The 16,942-nt window shown below is 38.3% G+C and overlaps 1 protein-coding gene across 7 annotated transcripts in view; it reads right to left on the minus strand.

Annotated features, from left to right (window-relative positions):
* Positions 1 to 229: 229 nt before the first annotated feature.
* ZNF451 (zinc finger protein 451) overlaps positions 230 to 16,942 on the minus strand; it is a 45,997-nt gene continuing 29,284 nt past the window's right edge. For 2 of the 7 annotated variants that reach the window (XM_067294160.1, XM_067294159.1), the window contains exons 12-16: positions 16,699 to 16,833; positions 13,149 to 13,279; positions 11,797 to 11,983; positions 2,690 to 2,764; positions 230 to 1,369 (exon numbers count right to left, since the gene is read on the minus strand). In XM_067294160.1, coding sequence (XP_067150261.1) covers positions 1,317 to 1,369; positions 2,690 to 2,764; positions 11,797 to 11,983; positions 13,149 to 13,279; positions 16,699 to 16,833 — 581 coding nt within the window. In that variant the 3' untranslated portion in view covers positions 230 to 1,316. The other 5 variants (XR_010883818.1, XR_010883817.1, XR_010883819.1 and 2 more) reach the window with 5 other exon arrangements.

The following is a 16,942-nucleotide window of genomic DNA, read 5'->3' on the forward strand; positions in this document are numbered from 1 at the left end:
TGTTTCAGAGTTAGCAAATATATGACAATCATGATCTGAAATAAACCAGTGTCACAGTTTTCCAACATTTTTAACCATAATGAAACACACCTGTAGTTATTCTGACTCTTTGGAATTGAGAGTCAGTAAAATTTAGCTTTCCTTTTGTCTTACTCCCCCAAAATGAACATTTTTTGCATAATATGTATTTAGATTTACAGCAGTTACAAGCAAACTCATATGCTAATGATTAAAAAAAAAATCAAGCCAACATTTTATTACATTGAGATTTCTTACTGATTGACAACTGTCAACAGAAGTGAAATAAGATGGTAAAGCTGGACAGCTTGCATAGTTATTTTTAAAGAAGGAACTGAGAAAGGTGGCACAGGTGACAAGTTGAAACAAAAATTAGAGAATCATTCACCTAAAAATAAGGACAGTACAAAAATAATTAACACAACTACATTCAGGTATCCAAGGCCACCTCTCTATGAACAGAAGACAGTAAAAAGCCAGCAGAGAGGAATGAAGCAACTTGAATTCTTTCACATCTATTTCAAAGAGGAACTTGAAAGTTTATTTATCTTCTGTTCACTGATAAAAGTTGTTTCAGCCCTAGATTAGGGAGAGAGACTGAACCTGTCAAACTTTAAGCCATCTAGTACAACAGTACCACACTCCTATTAAAAATATACACATTTATAAAAATAAAGCTAACAGAAACTAACTATACAGTCTGAGGTCCTGATTCTGCCATTTATAACAAACAGGCCATAGACAAACCTGGGGTCTATGAGGTGAGATTCTGTCCAGGGACAAGAATCAGGCCATGTATTCAATTTGTAAAACTGGGACCTAAGCTTCTCTTTATAACAAGATGAGACAGGCAAGTCAGTCTGAGATAATTTGAGTTTACTATTTTTATCTATTGGAAGGTCACACAAAAATGTTTAAAAAAAAAATAACAGCATTTTGTGACAGAAGAATTAAATACAAGAACCAATTAAAAAAATATATATATTGTAAGACCAGCCTACTTTTTAGGCAACAACTTACACAGCTAGATTGGAGAGACTTAGTCGTTGCTCATTAGAAACAGAATATGCAAAGGCTTAAAAATTTATTTTTATCATATACAGTATATTGCAGCATATATCCATAAACTCCAGCTGTTCATCAGCATGATGGAAAACATCAGATTATAAATCTAATAATTCAAGACACAAACATGTTTTCGAAGCAGTATTTCTGAACCTTTGTAAATTGGGTGAACAAGCTTCCATTTTTGTAAGCAGCTTTGATGACATGCTATTGGTGTACAGAAGTATCTTCATTTACATTTCGTCAAGGCTCCTCTTGATAGCTTCTTCCAATTCTGCATCTTGCTCTGTATGAATATAAACAAATGTTTTAAAGTTAGTTTCTAAAAGCAAAACATTATGTGGTCATAAAAACAAAGAATGTTTGAAACCAAAGTTACGCAGAAAGCCACCTTTGCGGGCATCTGCTTGCATTAAAGTAAGTGGTCAATAAGCCACTAAATATGTGCAAGAACCAAGAATAAGGTCCCAAACTGTGGTACACTGCTGCTAATGGCACACAGTTCACTCTGCAGCGATACCTGGATTGTTCTGTGAAAGCAGCTTTTTTACCTCCTCCACCCACTTTTTCTTTCTCCTCTTTGAACAGTTGCTAGGGCCCTTTCCTCTTACTCTTTTTGGGGGATATTTTGCCTCCCCATTCCCTCTTACTCCCATACCAGGACTACAACTGGCCACGCATACGGCTAGCTCAACACAGCGGAAGCCAGGCTGGCTCCATAAGGTCAGATGTCCTCACTGCAGTACAGAGGCATCAGAACTGGGACCTCCAGTACATATCAAATGCCACTGCTGTCACTAATGGCAACATCCAGTGCTAGGGGCATCTGAGTGTGGCAGACTTCCAGTACTGTAAATGAATACATTGGACCTTTAATAGTAATGTGTAGTAACAGTTGATAAATCTAATTGAATAAATTCTGTGAACCTAAGATTTAGTTATCTTAATCACTGAACTTGTACAAAGTGTCTGATGATTTTTTAGTTCTTTTTATTTCCATCAGGCAGGAGGGGAGAGTCAAGCCTTTAAGCAATACGTTATTTTTAAAGAGCATCATAGTCTGTCACCAAAAATAAATCACTACATGGTCTGAACACCACCACTAAAAGCACAACAGCAAAAGGATGAAAACAATTTTAAATAAGATAAAATATGATGTGAGCAGATAGTTGTACTGCTAATTCAAACTTGTGCATAAATCTACAGCTCCCTTTTGGCAGACCAGAGTGCCTTGGTGAGATATAATACATAAATTTGAACTATTTATTCAGAAGTTCAATAGGAGAAGTTCTACTGGAGTCAACAAAGCCATATTAAGCTGGTATGAAGTGAGCTCAGTCAAGGCCTTAATCTCACAATGTCCTGTGGTGCATCAATAAAAATAGGTTTTGAGTCTGCTGACATACTTTTAAGGTTAGTAAACTATTTTTTCTTTTAACTCATCACAGTGTTCTTAACTGCTTACGGTTGCCCAGTGAAGTACTCAGAATATTTTAGAGTATGCCTAAGATGTCTCTTGCCGTGAAAATTAGCTAAGCTTAATCTCTTTACCTTCTGTATTACCAGCACTCCTGAAAACAGAGGAAAAGTGAAAACTAGTACCCACCTTCCTGTTTCTTTGTTTCTTCTAAGCTCCTTTTTACTGTTAGCTTGATATCTTCATCCTCTTCACTATCTGAAACTTAAACACACAAATGAAACATACATTATACAGTGCTTCTAAGAAAACCATTAACAGTCACCTCTTACAATTCTCTTCCTATAATAAGATTGTAGGTTGGTTTCGAAGCACTGCACTTGTGACCTGAAATTCAAGATAAAATACATTGTAATAGTTCAAGACAGTAACTCAAGAGAAAGTTTTTTCAACCCTCTCTCCTTTCTCCCCAGAATCCAGAAGCAGACTGTTTCAATTTTATATTATTTTAAAGCAGTAACAACAAAAAATAGGTGCAGAAGCTAGCATTACTGTATTTGTTGCTTTATAATATTCAGTTATTGAAAAAAATGGCATTATTCGCTTTCTACAAATTGTCAAGGATTTCATTATGGGGTGAACTGCTATAATGTGAATGCTGCCTACATGTGGTATTAAGCTAGGTTTTGCTGCGTAAATACCCATCCATTTTGAACAACAGAGTACTATACCTCTATTTGCTAAACTGAGCCCTGCAATTCAGCAGATGTTCAATTCTTACAAAAAGAAAAAAGTGGATGCACTTAATTCAATCTGCTAATTCATCATAATCAAGCCCAGCTGAAACTGTCACCTTTCCCATTCTAAATAATGATCTTCATGAAGCTGACACCTCCAGAACAACACCTGCACTTGCAAGTGCCTAGCAGGTATTGGTGTATGTTTTCATTTGTTTTAAATGGAGCCTCAGTAAAGTACAGGTAAAATAAACAAGTCCATCAATCACATCTTATATTTATTCTCCTGCTAGAGGTTAATTGGTATTTTGGCAGATTGTCTCTGTAATAAGGACTTACAATATCTACAATGAACTAGCTGTCTTAGGGTCATGGCAACAGGAGAAGCATTTCCCTTAAAGTCATTACATTTATTAATATACCAATGTAGTTCTACTTACGTTTAGAGGCAAAATATCTGGATACGAACATCTAAATTAAGAACTGCATTACTTAAGGCAGTCCTTAAAATGACCCAAGTTAGGTATTCAAAGTGACAGGTACACTTTCTAAATTTTGTCTTCAAGCTTCTAATACATATACCTTGTTTGAATAGGAACATTACTGACTCCTTCCTGATTCCAGGAACACAAACTCCAACAGCTGGTATCAAATAGAGATTGGAGCCCACAAAGATGCCAGCAATAGTTGGATATATATTGCAATTAAAACGGTCTTTCTCCAGCCTCTTGGCAGACTGACTGTGAATGCTTTTTGGAGCTGCCCACTATCTCTGGGCAGAAGAACTACCTTCCTGTATATCTTATTTCAAAGCAAATAAAGCAACAAAAAAGATAAACCTACACAAATCCAAACAAACCTCATTAAAATAATTTATGAAAGCAATAAGAAGTGGAAAGAAAAGGCTTTGCACAAGTGGCTTCTCCTTTATACCTTCTTAATCTTCCAGCCTGGAAGGCATCTCACACTGTTCAAAAATTTTGTACCTGTCAAAGGTGTAATAGCTGATGCAATCACTCCCTAGTTCATTTCTTGGAATAAGTATAATGGAAGAATTGACATCTGGAGAGCAATAAGTAATAAAGCATTGGACAAGAGTGTCTCTGGTTTGCTACAACTTTAAATAAAAATGCTTTAAGAGAGCTTTACCAGGGGGAGGGAAAAGCTTTTTAGGCATCCTGATAGAGAATGCTGGCAAACGGGAAAGGCAATCAGATTGGCAACTTCCTTAGATGGTTAAACAGCAGAGGATGGGAGTAGTCAGAAATCCAGCAGTTCCTTTCAGATATTATCTAAAGAAGTCATCTTTCCTGGAGCTGGCCATAAGGGCAGCACTGACATGCTGCAAGAGCACAACACTACTCTGCTAACTCCTGCCTTTCCCGAGTCAGGCAATAAGCTAGCATGAGACTCATTTTTCAGAACAATACAGCAGCTCAGTAGCTAAAGTGGACTCTGCTGGCAATTAGGAAAATTATGCATGCTTGTACTGAATATGTAGATGGCAGTATTATTTTAGATATTTAAGAAAGTTTAAGATTCACCTTATATATTAATTCAGGCCTTCTTTTACTGAAATTTTTTGCTAGTCACATCTATTTAATTATATCACTATCATAACATGGGAAACACATCCATTTTGTACCAGAGATATGTGCAAATAGGCATGCAAAACATTTAAATATTTTTAAAATAAATTGCCTGTCCTGTGATTTATCACAATTGATATGCAATAACTGAACACTACTTGACAGTTACATCAAGGAGAACAGGTTTGCTTGAAGAAGGTTTAAGCAAGCCTATTTTGTTGGTGCATATAGTTTACAAGCCTCTGGCAATGAAAGCGTAGCTCAGACTCAGTTGCTGGTAGCTGTCCAGTCGTATCATATGGTCAAGACACTCCACAAACTGTATCTCAGTTGTATCTCCAAGTTGACACTGGTTAAGATAAATTCAACAAGAAGAGCTCAAAGAAACTAGGAAATTTGAAAACAACTAGTACACAAGATGATCTTCCACTTAGTTTGAGAGGAAAAAGTTCAGCTCAGAGTCAAATGTAGTTATATGGCACGTTAAAAGTCTCTTGAGCTACACCTTGCCTCCAGTGATCTAAAGTTTGGTTATTATTTGCAAGACTTTTCTCCTCTCTACCTAACTGTACTTATGTGTATTCAACTTCCCAAGAAGGCAGATGCTGGATTCTTTGAAATCTTTGAGTTGGTGAAAGTTACCCTATTAAGAGGCCAGAAAATGTCCAAATCTTATTCAGGACTTTTTCAGGTAAAAGCTTGTATTTCAGATTGTATTGACTTTCCTTTTCCAAAATCAAAAGCCAGCTAATGCTTGTCATAATGCCCTGCCCCCAGCTACACACACACAAAGAGCAAAGATTAAAGGTGTCATGCCAGATGTCTGGTGAGGCAGGCACAAAAGTGGTAAAGACTATATGTCAGAATTTTAAGATGTTCTGATACGGTTTAACGGCAAGCAGAAGTAAGACTGTAACAATCAGGTACAAGTCTGTCTGCAAACCACCTAAGCAGAAACATTTCAACAAATAAGGGTGGTGGTGGGGGGGAGTACTTTTAGGGGCTAGACAGCAAGCACTATAGCATGGAACTCACTTGCCAATCAAAGAGAAGGAAGGGTCAACTGATCAAACAGATGGATTTTAAAGCCACAAGAGACCAGTCTGATATTCCTCATTGGACAGGTCATTGTGCTTCATCTAATATTGCTTGTGCTGTGCCTATATCCTGTGACTGAACTCTGCTTTCAAGGAGATCTTGGATTCTAATAAGAATATACCCCATGCAAATATACTCCTAGTACTGCTGGCATCTTCTGAAGATGGAGAGTAAATGAGAATGTTTAACTTGGAGAAATCAGGCATGTCCTGTTTCTCTTGTTTTAAAGGCTTAGCAAACTCTGCAGCTCCCAACTCCTCTGGGGTCAGAGAGCAAAGGAGAAATCGCCCAGTTTCTTAGCCAGGAAATCTCAAAATATGGCCTCTTCTCTAGAACACTTTGTTAAATACACAACAGCTAAGAAGCTCTGACTGTACCTGTTCTCTCAAAAGAGACATTATTGCTCATTATAGTCCTCATATACTGCCAAATTTCTGCTGGAGGAAAAAAACAAAACAAAACAGAAAAAAATAAACAAAACAGTGAGGCAAATTCTAGATAAGTATAGAGCACAAAGATCAGGAAGATTTAACCTTACAGATAGGAGCAAATATGCTATTTTTCCCCGAGAGATGCATTACAGTGATATTTCAAGAGTCTCAAAAACCTATTTTGGGGAAGGGACTAGTAAACTTGCACAGAATGCAAGCGCCACCCACTGTCCTGACATCAGTGCCACAGCTTTAATTTAGATAGTGACCCACATTAACTCAACCTAATCCCCTGCCTACATCTGTCCCTCTGCTCCTGCAACCTCCCTAGTTACCATCATCCCCTTAATAGTTTACAAGTCTAATGTTTCTGCTGTCCCTCTGAAGGTTCAATTTCCCTTCCCCTGCCTTAGTCCCCCTCCCTTGCTGAAAATCTTCGTAAGGCACCTCCTGACTGTTCCTCACATCCTGCAGTCTCATACCCTACCCTCATGCTCTCTCCTGCAACACTCTTCTTTTCGGTAGCTCCCAGTCTCATCTGTTTGTTTCTCATCCCACTGTATGGGATTAGTATTGCACTTAGCTCACTGTCTCCCTAATTACTGCCCCACTTCCTTAACAAGTGATGTCTCAAGCTTTTCAGAGCTACTCTACTTTAATGATACCATGAAAGTTACTTCATTCAGGATCCTAGTGACCACTTAGCCTAAAACTTAGGATCAGTATTCTATCCTTATCTTCCTTGATTTCTCAATCACATTCAGTATACGTCATCACGTTACCGTTAAAATACTCCTCTCTGGCTTAAGTAATCCTTTTCTTTATTCCTTTTTCAATATGTGCTTAGAGGATCCTCCAAATTTTTATTGCACTAGTTATTGCTCTGATCTCTGTTTCTTCATTACGTAACTTCACCTGTATATGCAAGTACAGCCATCCCCCGGCTGAGGGCTCGCAAATACACAAGACCTCTCCTTATTCCACCCAAACTAAAGCTTCATTCTATGCATCTCCCTGAGGATGTTTATTCACCTGTTCATTCAAGTGTAGCATGACTGAAAATAGAGCTCTCAATCTCTTCTCCTCCTTCCATTACATTTTGTGATAAGTGTGGTCAGTACGATGATGGTCACTCAGACTTTCACGTAGCCTTCATCTTAGACACCGCTCTAAAAATTCCCATCCAGGTTAAGTTAAACCTTGTAGGTGTTTTTGTATGATCTGGCTGGTGAGGTCTTCCCAGTTCATCCACTTGGCTAAAATTCTTCTGCAGACTCATTATCTTACACCTTAACACACTGCTTTCTCCCGGAGGCATATGTACATGTATTCAAATACACCCACAGGAGATGTCACTGACATACCAAAGCTAATAACAACTTTCTGTTGCAGCTAAACACAAGGTTACAACTCAGTGGTAACTTTCTTATCACTCCCTGTAGCAACATGCTACAGCTATTGTAATTGTGTAAAGAAAGGAATAGACACTTACTAGCATAATTATAGTTTTCAGTGTGCAGCCAATGTGCATCACATTACAGATGCTCATGCCCTTCATGCTCGGTCTCTTTGGACAGTAGGAGCTGCGGGTTGGGCTATCTTTAGTCCATTACAGTCTGATGCCTGTTGTCAGCTGAAGGTTTGGAAAAGCAGAGATTGGGGTCAGGTGTGGTATCCATACTGGACCACAACACCTGCAAAAACCCTGGCTGCTGAGAACACAAGCAACTCTTCTCATTTTCTTCTGTAAATTAATTCTTAATTCTTCTTAAATTCTTCTGTTGTCTGTATGTGAACCAAAAGCTCTTGAGGATAGTGGGAGCTAGGAAACTTGGCTGCACTTGTCAAAATGAACTGGAATACTGCTCTTCCAAATATAATCTGTCATAGAAGATAAATTCAGTGGTACCTAAACACTGTAGACAATAGTAGTAGATTGAATAGAGTTCTCAGCCTGCCTCTTCAAGCACAGTGAAAATGAACCTTCTGGGTCAGTGCAAGAGGTGCACTGGCTATCTCACAGACAGCATGTGACACCACCGTGCAATTGCTTGATTTTTACCGTCTTACGAAGCAGCCCAGCCCCTTAAAGAAAGGGGAGGAAATATTCTGAAAAATTTGGTCCTTTTTTAATATATATAAAAAATCTGTTTTATCTAAGAGCTTGGCTAATTAAAGATCTCATGTGAATATGACTGTGAAAAATATAGTTAAGTTAAAGCCCTCAACTCACAAAACTCACTTTTGTCAACCCAGCAGTTCTGGCATTCATATTGGTGTCAGCGCGGGTATGACGACCCCTAGCCCACCATCAGGTTTGCCCTCAGCACTGTCACATCAAACAGTATTCATTAGAAGTATGAACTGCAGCAGCAGTGGGATTACCAGACATCAAGCGTCAAGATACAGACAAGAGAATTGCTTTTCTGTATGCCACAAACCTCCTTTCTTTGCAAAGGAAACAAAGGGAGACATTGAAAACTCTTCTGTTTCATCCTCTCAGACTGCTTTATTAATATGCTTCAATCTCCCATCGTGTGCCCTGCCTACAGCACAAAAGAAAAAAAAAACTTTTGTACTTAAGAACTCAGGTTCAGCAGCAGAAGAAAGCCATTAAGAATAAGTGTCTTGCCTACTGTTTTAATACCTTAAAGGAAATTCATGCATCCAGTACAGCCAATGGTCTCCTAAGATAACATAGTCTCGATATCCCCCTGCAATATATGCAAGATTTTTTTTTTTTTTTTTTTTTTAATGACTGCATGGACCACAGTTCAAACAGCAGTTCTGCTGAACTGGCAAAATGGTTCGCAATGTGCAACAGTCAGAGACTGCCACAGCCCAAACACAACCTGGCTACTCTGGAGCTACTGATAGCTCTGTGAAGGTTATTTAGGGAAACAGTTTTTGTTTTGAAGTTCTTCCAACACCAACAAGTGCCCTATATTTTTCAACACAACTCTCTGTGGTAACTGTTTTCTCACTTATTTCTCCCATCAAAACCAACAGCCTGCAGGCTTAAGACAGTCACAGAGCAAACAAATCTTGTTTTTAACTTGAACGTCCTTATATTCAGATGCATCCCTGTAACAGGACAACAGGTTATACCAGCCAGCCTATCATAACTTCCTGACTTTCCATCTCAGCCCTCTGATATCAGTCTTGCTACACTAAGACTTGCAAATGCTTGTTGGTGCTGGTGAGCCACACAATGAAGTGTGTATTCTGGGGTGACTACACCTTTCCAAAAAAACCTTTATAGACCCTTTGTAATGGCATCATCCCACTACACAGAGAGCACAGGCCTAGTACCAAAACTGAAAAATTTAAAGTCTTGTTTTATTACAGGAAGAGAAGACAACGGTAACTCTTACTACCTGGGTCCCATCCGGTTGACACGGACAGGAGAGGGGACTAAGGAAGGTTCAACACCACTCTATTCTTTATGAATTTGCCTGGGAACCCTGAGTGCCAAAGGACACATGCATGATTCTGGCACTTTTCTGCTCAAAATAAATATTTTTTTGATCACGACCACATGCATAATTTAAGTGGAAGCACAACAATCAAAGAGCCATCAAGTTAAAAGTTAAAGCTTGGGGTGCTTCCTAGTCATGTCCGTCACCATAATAGCAAATTAAGTATTAACATAGTAAAGGATGTTGGAAGAAAGGGTTAGATTAGGAAACTGTTGAATGCATGACCAATATAAATATTGCAGTATAACTTACACACAAAAAATGGTTAGATCAAACTCATCTCCTGTTAGCCAGGATACCCAGGTGAATAAACTATACTAGCAAAACTACTTAACAGGGAGCTTTAGCACTCTAAAGTAGAACAGTCACTTCCCTCTTCTTGCCCTCTCGTTTTAAGTCACATCCCTTAACAACAAACTACACAAGAAAGAAAGTTTTTTTCGTTAATGTAAATTGACTAAACTGTACTGCCTGGAAGTTACAGTTCTCTGCCAGTCCTTCCACCAATTTTTCATAAAAGTATGCAAAGCTCCCAAAACAAAAGCAACCTTCCACTTCAATATAGTTATAGCTATAATTACATTAGAAGAGCACTATCAAACTAGGAATTTTAGTATACTCTAATAAGAAAATATTTGTAGTGTGAATGTAAGGATACAAAATGTAGCTTTATAGATAACTGTGGAGAAAAGTCATCTTCCCCCTTCAGCAAAATGAGCTATGCTAGTAAAATCCACAGTTCTGTGATTAACTTATCTGCAGTAAGAAATTTTACTGGTGTGGCTACTTCTGGCCAGGAATCACATCTCCATAATCCGGTTGACAAATCGAGACCAGGAAAAGTCTGAGGTGGCATAAAACACTAAGGACCTCGTCTGTATCAAAAACATGCAAATCAATTCCAGCTCACCACAGATCACTTTTTCAGGAAATCATTTCTTTATCCTGTCTTTCTTTCAGTCAATTGATGCCAATTCACCAATCAGTGCTAGCACTCCACTATAATCTTCCTGGTAGAGCAGCAGCAGCATGCTGGCATTCTCATAAACCTGCATCAAGATTAGTAGCGTCTTTTTCCTGAAAACAGTTTAGGGCTAATTCAGAAATGACTTTCTGTAACATGCGCTCAATTTACAAGCCCCCAAAGCCATGACAGAAGCAAGGAGTAGCAACAGTATGTCTGTAGAGAAATATCAGGTTTTCCAGAAAAACTGTATTTAAAGGTATTTTAAAATATTGAGAAAATATTTAAGCTCAACTCTGCTTTCAATATCCTTTGCTCCTTGAAAAGCAGCTGGTTCAAATCTCTTCGATTATTCTGTATCAAATTTCTGACTATTCTGTATTAAAAAAGTGTGATCATTTTAGAATATGGCATTCTAGAAACCCTGAAGGCTTTCACTGATATTTTTCCTCCAAACGGACATGTGAGCCGTGGGCCAGGGAAAACAAATATCAAATGACTGGAAGTGGCCAGGAGGACAAGCAGAGCTAAAATAGACAGATTTTTTTTTTTTGAAACAGTGCTGGCTCTAGCAGAGTCTCTCTCAGAAACCAGATTCTCACATTTGTTTCAGACCCAGAACAAATCAAGCAAAGTAGATTTCAGGACGAATCAACAAAAAGGCACACTAGAGTGCTCTAAAGAGCCCTTCTTTAACCAGGAAGGAATTTACAGACCGAAACAACACAGTTTGTCTCCTCTATAACAAAGGATAGAGCGAGGACAGTTTGCTGTGTTGAACAGCAATGCTTAATTAAGTCTTGTTTCAAAATGTGCCACAAGTAAATTGATTTTCCGATCCATGTATAATTGAAAAATGAGTATTTTAAAGAAGCACCAAGGATAACCATTAGACTGTTTTGTCAGCATGAGTGTTCTGTTCTTTTATTGGAAACACTATTGGTTTATTGGAAAGACTGTGCTTAATGTTTAGTTACTATGTTTTGTGTAGTTACTACCTTTTGTGGTATCTGAAATGCTGTTTAGCAAGGCACACATCATGTCTCCTTCAATGTGATGAGGATTTAGGATGCGAGCTGACCGCTGAGTCATTTTAAATTGAGCTTCCAGTTCTAGAAAGCTTTTGTCTCCAGAAAGTACAGTGAAAGGAATTTGCTTGGGCAAGTGCTCATCCAGACGACCAGCCTGTATGGAGAGAAAGGAGAGATGTTCAACTAAGATACCGTTTTTGTCTCATGGGATTTGGCTAGGTTTTCCTTTCTTCCTTTTTTTTTTTTTTTCTTTCTTTCCTTTTTTTTTTTTTTTTAAGGTGGCTTTTCATAGGAAAGCCTTCATCTACAGCAATTTACCTCCATTTTTCTGGTCAGATGCATATTACACGTCTGTGAAAGGTATTATTTGGACAGTTTGACACTGCATTTACTCTGTGCATATGACAATGGATACAAGGAATGGCTACAAGAACAGTACTGATGGAGTATGGAACAAACTTCTGAATAGCAGCACTTCAGAGATGCCTCCGCAACAAAGTCATTTGTGCAGAACATTTTGAGAGACAAAGAATGTGTATGGTAACATATAAATACCATTGCAAAACATGTTTACATCATATAACTAGATTCTAAAGTAGTTTTATCTAACTGATAGAACACTACACTAAAGTCCCCATGACACCCCAGATTTCTGTCATTCATCTCTGCATCTCCCAGTGCAGCCAAATCCCTGGGTCTACTGATCAGGGGCATTGCTCTTTATCAGTCCAACAGGGTCTCTGAAACTGGCACTTGTTATGTCATCTTAAAGATGACTCTAGACTTGGGCCACTTGAAGGAAGAGGCAAAAGTTACATTTCTCTCTGAAACAGAAACTGTAAGAATTATGGTTTTTTTCATTCCTTGTTCCCTAAACCTCCCTCAAAGACAGACTGATGTCTGACTCAGGCTAATGTTTGTATTAAAGGAAAAAAAAAAAAGTAAAGTGCAGGGAAAAGAAAAGATGATACCTACATTTAATATATTTAGCAATTTAATCTATGTCGCATGGTCTCCAAGCAATCCATAATTCAATCATTTGGACAAAGAGAAATGCATGATCACAGAATCACAGAATAGCTGAGGTTGGAAGGGACCTCTGGACATTCAGGTTTATTCAAAGGCATGAGGGGAGGGCTTCAAAGCCACTCTTAGTGGGAGAAACACTTCTTCAGTGACAGTTTTATCATTCTTTTCAGTGGAAGTCACGTGCAGAGAACTTAAGAATCTCACTTGTAATGAGTGCTCAACATGAATGGCTGACATCACCTTTTCTAGGTACAGAAAGGCAACAATAGAGAAACTGGGCGCTAACTTACATGAACACAGAGTGCAAAGTCTGCTGCTTCTCTTCTGGTACCACAACGTGGATGAAGGAAGAAACATCCAATCTTCTTAAGATAATTATAAATTTTGCACTGCACTGGAGGTTTCCAGTTGCTATATCCTCCTACACAGTCAAAGAAAGAAATACATAGCAATGTCACCATGAACTAAGAATCCCAGAAGTCAAAAGTGAAGGTAAGTCTGGCTATAAAGACAAATTTATTTTGACCACTGCGAAAACTAAAAGAAACATATACACAAAACCCCAAAGCCCTCGTTCTCAGATTAAAAAACAAAAAAGGAAGAACTAGCTGCATGGGTTAAAATCTAGCCTGATCATACAGAAAGCCTTTCATTCAATTTTGTAAGAATTTTTCTTCTAAACCTGAAAAAGTTATTTTCTAGAAATCAAGTGTGTTTTTACACAAGTATGTATCTTTTCCACTTTGTGCTCAGATGAGTTGTGCTTAAAGACAAGAAAAAGTTAATGGTTAATGTGCAGAAGCAGAGGAGCCCTGAGAAAGTGGCACACAGGAAATCCCATGTTAATATAATGCTAGAGACAATTTCCAACAGAACCTATATATGTCTGACATGTCACAAGTCAGAACTCTTTAAAAGAGAAGATCCAAGAACTTGAGCAGCAGCTGAAGACAAATGCTAGAGTCCCAATAAAGACTTGGATGCAATGAAGGATAAGCAAGATGAGGCTACAACCAAAAAAAGTGCAGAGATTTTCTTGACAATACACATGAAGATGGTAACACATGAAGATATAAAGGCTTGAATGGAAAGTGGAAGAAGCCAGTGGTTACACTTCATGTGAGGACATGCAAAAATAAGACTCTCACATAAACAGACCATGGAAGACTGCATGCATTTTTTTCCACTTGAGCCTGACAAAGGAGCAGAAGCACAAGCAATCTTCAACAGAATTCTCCTGTTTTTTTTTCTTTCCACTCTAATGACTAGAAGAAGATATCCAAAATGATCAGAAAGTTCAAGGATTTAGTAACATGCTGTACAGAAAAGATTTAGGCGTATTCGCCCATGAGAAAAATACCCTTTTCAAGGTGTTCTCATCTATTGTGACAGCCTCAGTCACTAGTATTTGGGAAACATTTGTAATTGCCAAGCCTGGGTTTTGGTTACATAAATTTTGTTTAATGTATAACATAAATGCTTGACCACAACAGCTGAAAACAACGACAGAGCTGTATTTACTCTGGTGGAGCTAGACCATAAACAGGTGAAGGACAACTGAATGACTGAAAACAAACAATATGGAGCCTGGGCAACACAACGGAGGAACTCCAAGCAAAATCAGGGCTGTATTAACAATAGGAATAACAGAAGTAACACAACAGGAATCATTAAAAAAAAAAAAAAAGCTGTTTTGGAAATACAGAAGAATGAAGAAGATGGGGATGTCATTCTGTTTTCATATGCTAAGCAAACAAGAACAGCATGCATTACAAAAGCCATTATTATGGAGAGGGCACCTATAACTATAAATTCAGATGTGTCTGGGAGCCTTGGCATTCCCAGACTCTGTAAAAAGATGGCTGACAGTAATAAACTGCTGAAATGTTATCTGATACAAATAAGGCCCAGTCGAACCACCACTACCCTCTTGGGCATGGTTTTTCAGTTCAAATGCTCCAGGGCCCATTCCCACTGGGCAGTCTGCATGCAGCAACCCTGTTTGGAAGGCAAGAAAGAAAGTTCAGTAGCATTGATGTGGACCGTTCTGTGCCAGCAGGCCCGAGTGTTCAGGAACACTCCCAAGCACCTTGTCCGAACTAGCATGGATATACCTCTGGGTAAGATTAACACTAATAGAGGTTCCTAATGTAATTTACTGGGACTGCATGTCAGATCATTACTCTTTCTTGGAGCAGAGAACAAACATTTCTGACAATACAGTTCAGATATTCCTGGGTTCAATCAATATTTCCTTATTAAATCAAAACAGGGCATATTAAGCTTGTAGCAATGGAACAGTGTCAGAGGAAACAACCCTGGGTCAAATAATGACAAACTGGTTTTGGCTAAATTAAACAGAAGGGCAAACAAAGTATGATTGAAAGCAAATGTCTGCATTCAATTGGGCAAAGTCTGACGTACCTTGAAAAATAATTCTTTACTAAAGAATTCTTTATAAGATTCAGACAGAGTAGCTTTGGACTTTAGATGAGAAAAGGGCATGATGTTTCTTCAAGTCAGATTCCTAATAATTTTTGCATTTTTATCTCAAGAAAAAGGAAAAATGATTGTTCCAGGACCAGCTGGCTTGAATAATAATGGTAGAAATAATCAACCAACCTTCAGCAAATGAATTATTAAAAAAAAAAAGAAGCAAACAAAATAAAAAACAAAAACAAACCCAAATCACAATATTGTTAAAGTCAAGGAGTGCAGAGACAAGCTTTAATTGAGGAGATCAGAGGATCCTACCCCAGAATTCCTGAACAACCAGACATCAGACCACAGGTCCTGCAGCGTGGCTGGCTGGCTGTTTAAAGAGCTCGCATTAATAAACGCACATACAATTCCTGCACTGCCCTCATCAGCTAAATGGAATGCCTGTTTCTTAGAAGAGAAAAAAAGTGATTCAGGCATCAACAGGCCTCTGTCTGCTCAGCAGCTTGCAAACTTTCAGTACGTGTTTTGAAGGAGGAGGTAATAAAGTACATTAAGTAAAAAGGGGGTGTAACACAATGGGGTTTACTAAAGATAAAACATGCCAGACAATTCTTACAAGTCTGTTTGGTAAGATGATGCACGTTCCAGGCAATAGATCTTTGGAAGCTGTTCGTTATCTGGACTTTACTGATGTATTCAATGTACTACAGGGGAAATAAAGGCAGACACAGCAGCAAAAGTATGAGGCACACAAGCGACTGGCTTAAGAACAGTCAGGTAATGGAAAGTATCAACTTAATGGGATGCTACTAGTGAACTTCTTGAGAAGTTTTCCTAGAAAACCTTAACAGGGTGAATTTCATCAGTCACCTTGTACTACTACTGGTATCTTCCAGATGTGAGACAAGCTTATTCATAATACAGCATGACCAGGGGCATCCTCAAGGGCAACTCAGAAATGGAACAAATTTAAGTACAAGAATGTAAAATCATGCCTTTTGGGACTAAAAAGAAAAAACATTATGACAAGGACCTGGGAGTTAGAAACTAGCTATAAAGAAAATAATCTCCAAATATAATGGGTCTCCTAACAACTATAAAAAACTAACATGATACAGCCTAAGTAAGTTCAGCAGAGAAGCTACAAAGACTTCTAAACTGTTTAAACAATTTTGGAACAATATTCTAAGAGAAATAATAAGAGCAGAAGAGCTTAAGACTGAATTTGAGAAGTTCAAAACCACTTCTGTTACATAGTGCCTGTGACTTCGTGACTTAAGAGGCTCTACCGGCTGCTTGCTCCTGTTCAATATTCTCTCAGATGCAAAGAATCTCCGCTCAAGTATTTGTGTGGACTTTGTTAATCTTTTCCTCTTATTTCCTTCAACTATTTTTTACCTTGAAAGCCCCAGATAAATGTCCCTTGGTTCAGGTTAGCTGGCAGCTGCGTGAATAAGCTTCCCCAGTTGTCCAGATCCACCAATACAATGTGAGTCATGGTACTCAGGTAGTCAAAATCAGGAAGTTCACTGTCTTCAATGGGATAAAAAGGGTGCATTTTAAGTTCATCTGATTTTACAGTCAACCTATACACATCAACTCAGATATGCTTTTAAAAATCCATATATTTAACTGCTGTATA

Source organism: Apteryx mantelli, chromosome 3, assembly GCF_036417845.1.
Source record: "Apteryx mantelli isolate bAptMan1 chromosome 3, bAptMan1.hap1, whole genome shotgun sequence".
Lineage (NCBI taxonomy): Eukaryota > Metazoa > Chordata > Aves > Apterygiformes > Apterygidae > Apteryx > Apteryx mantelli.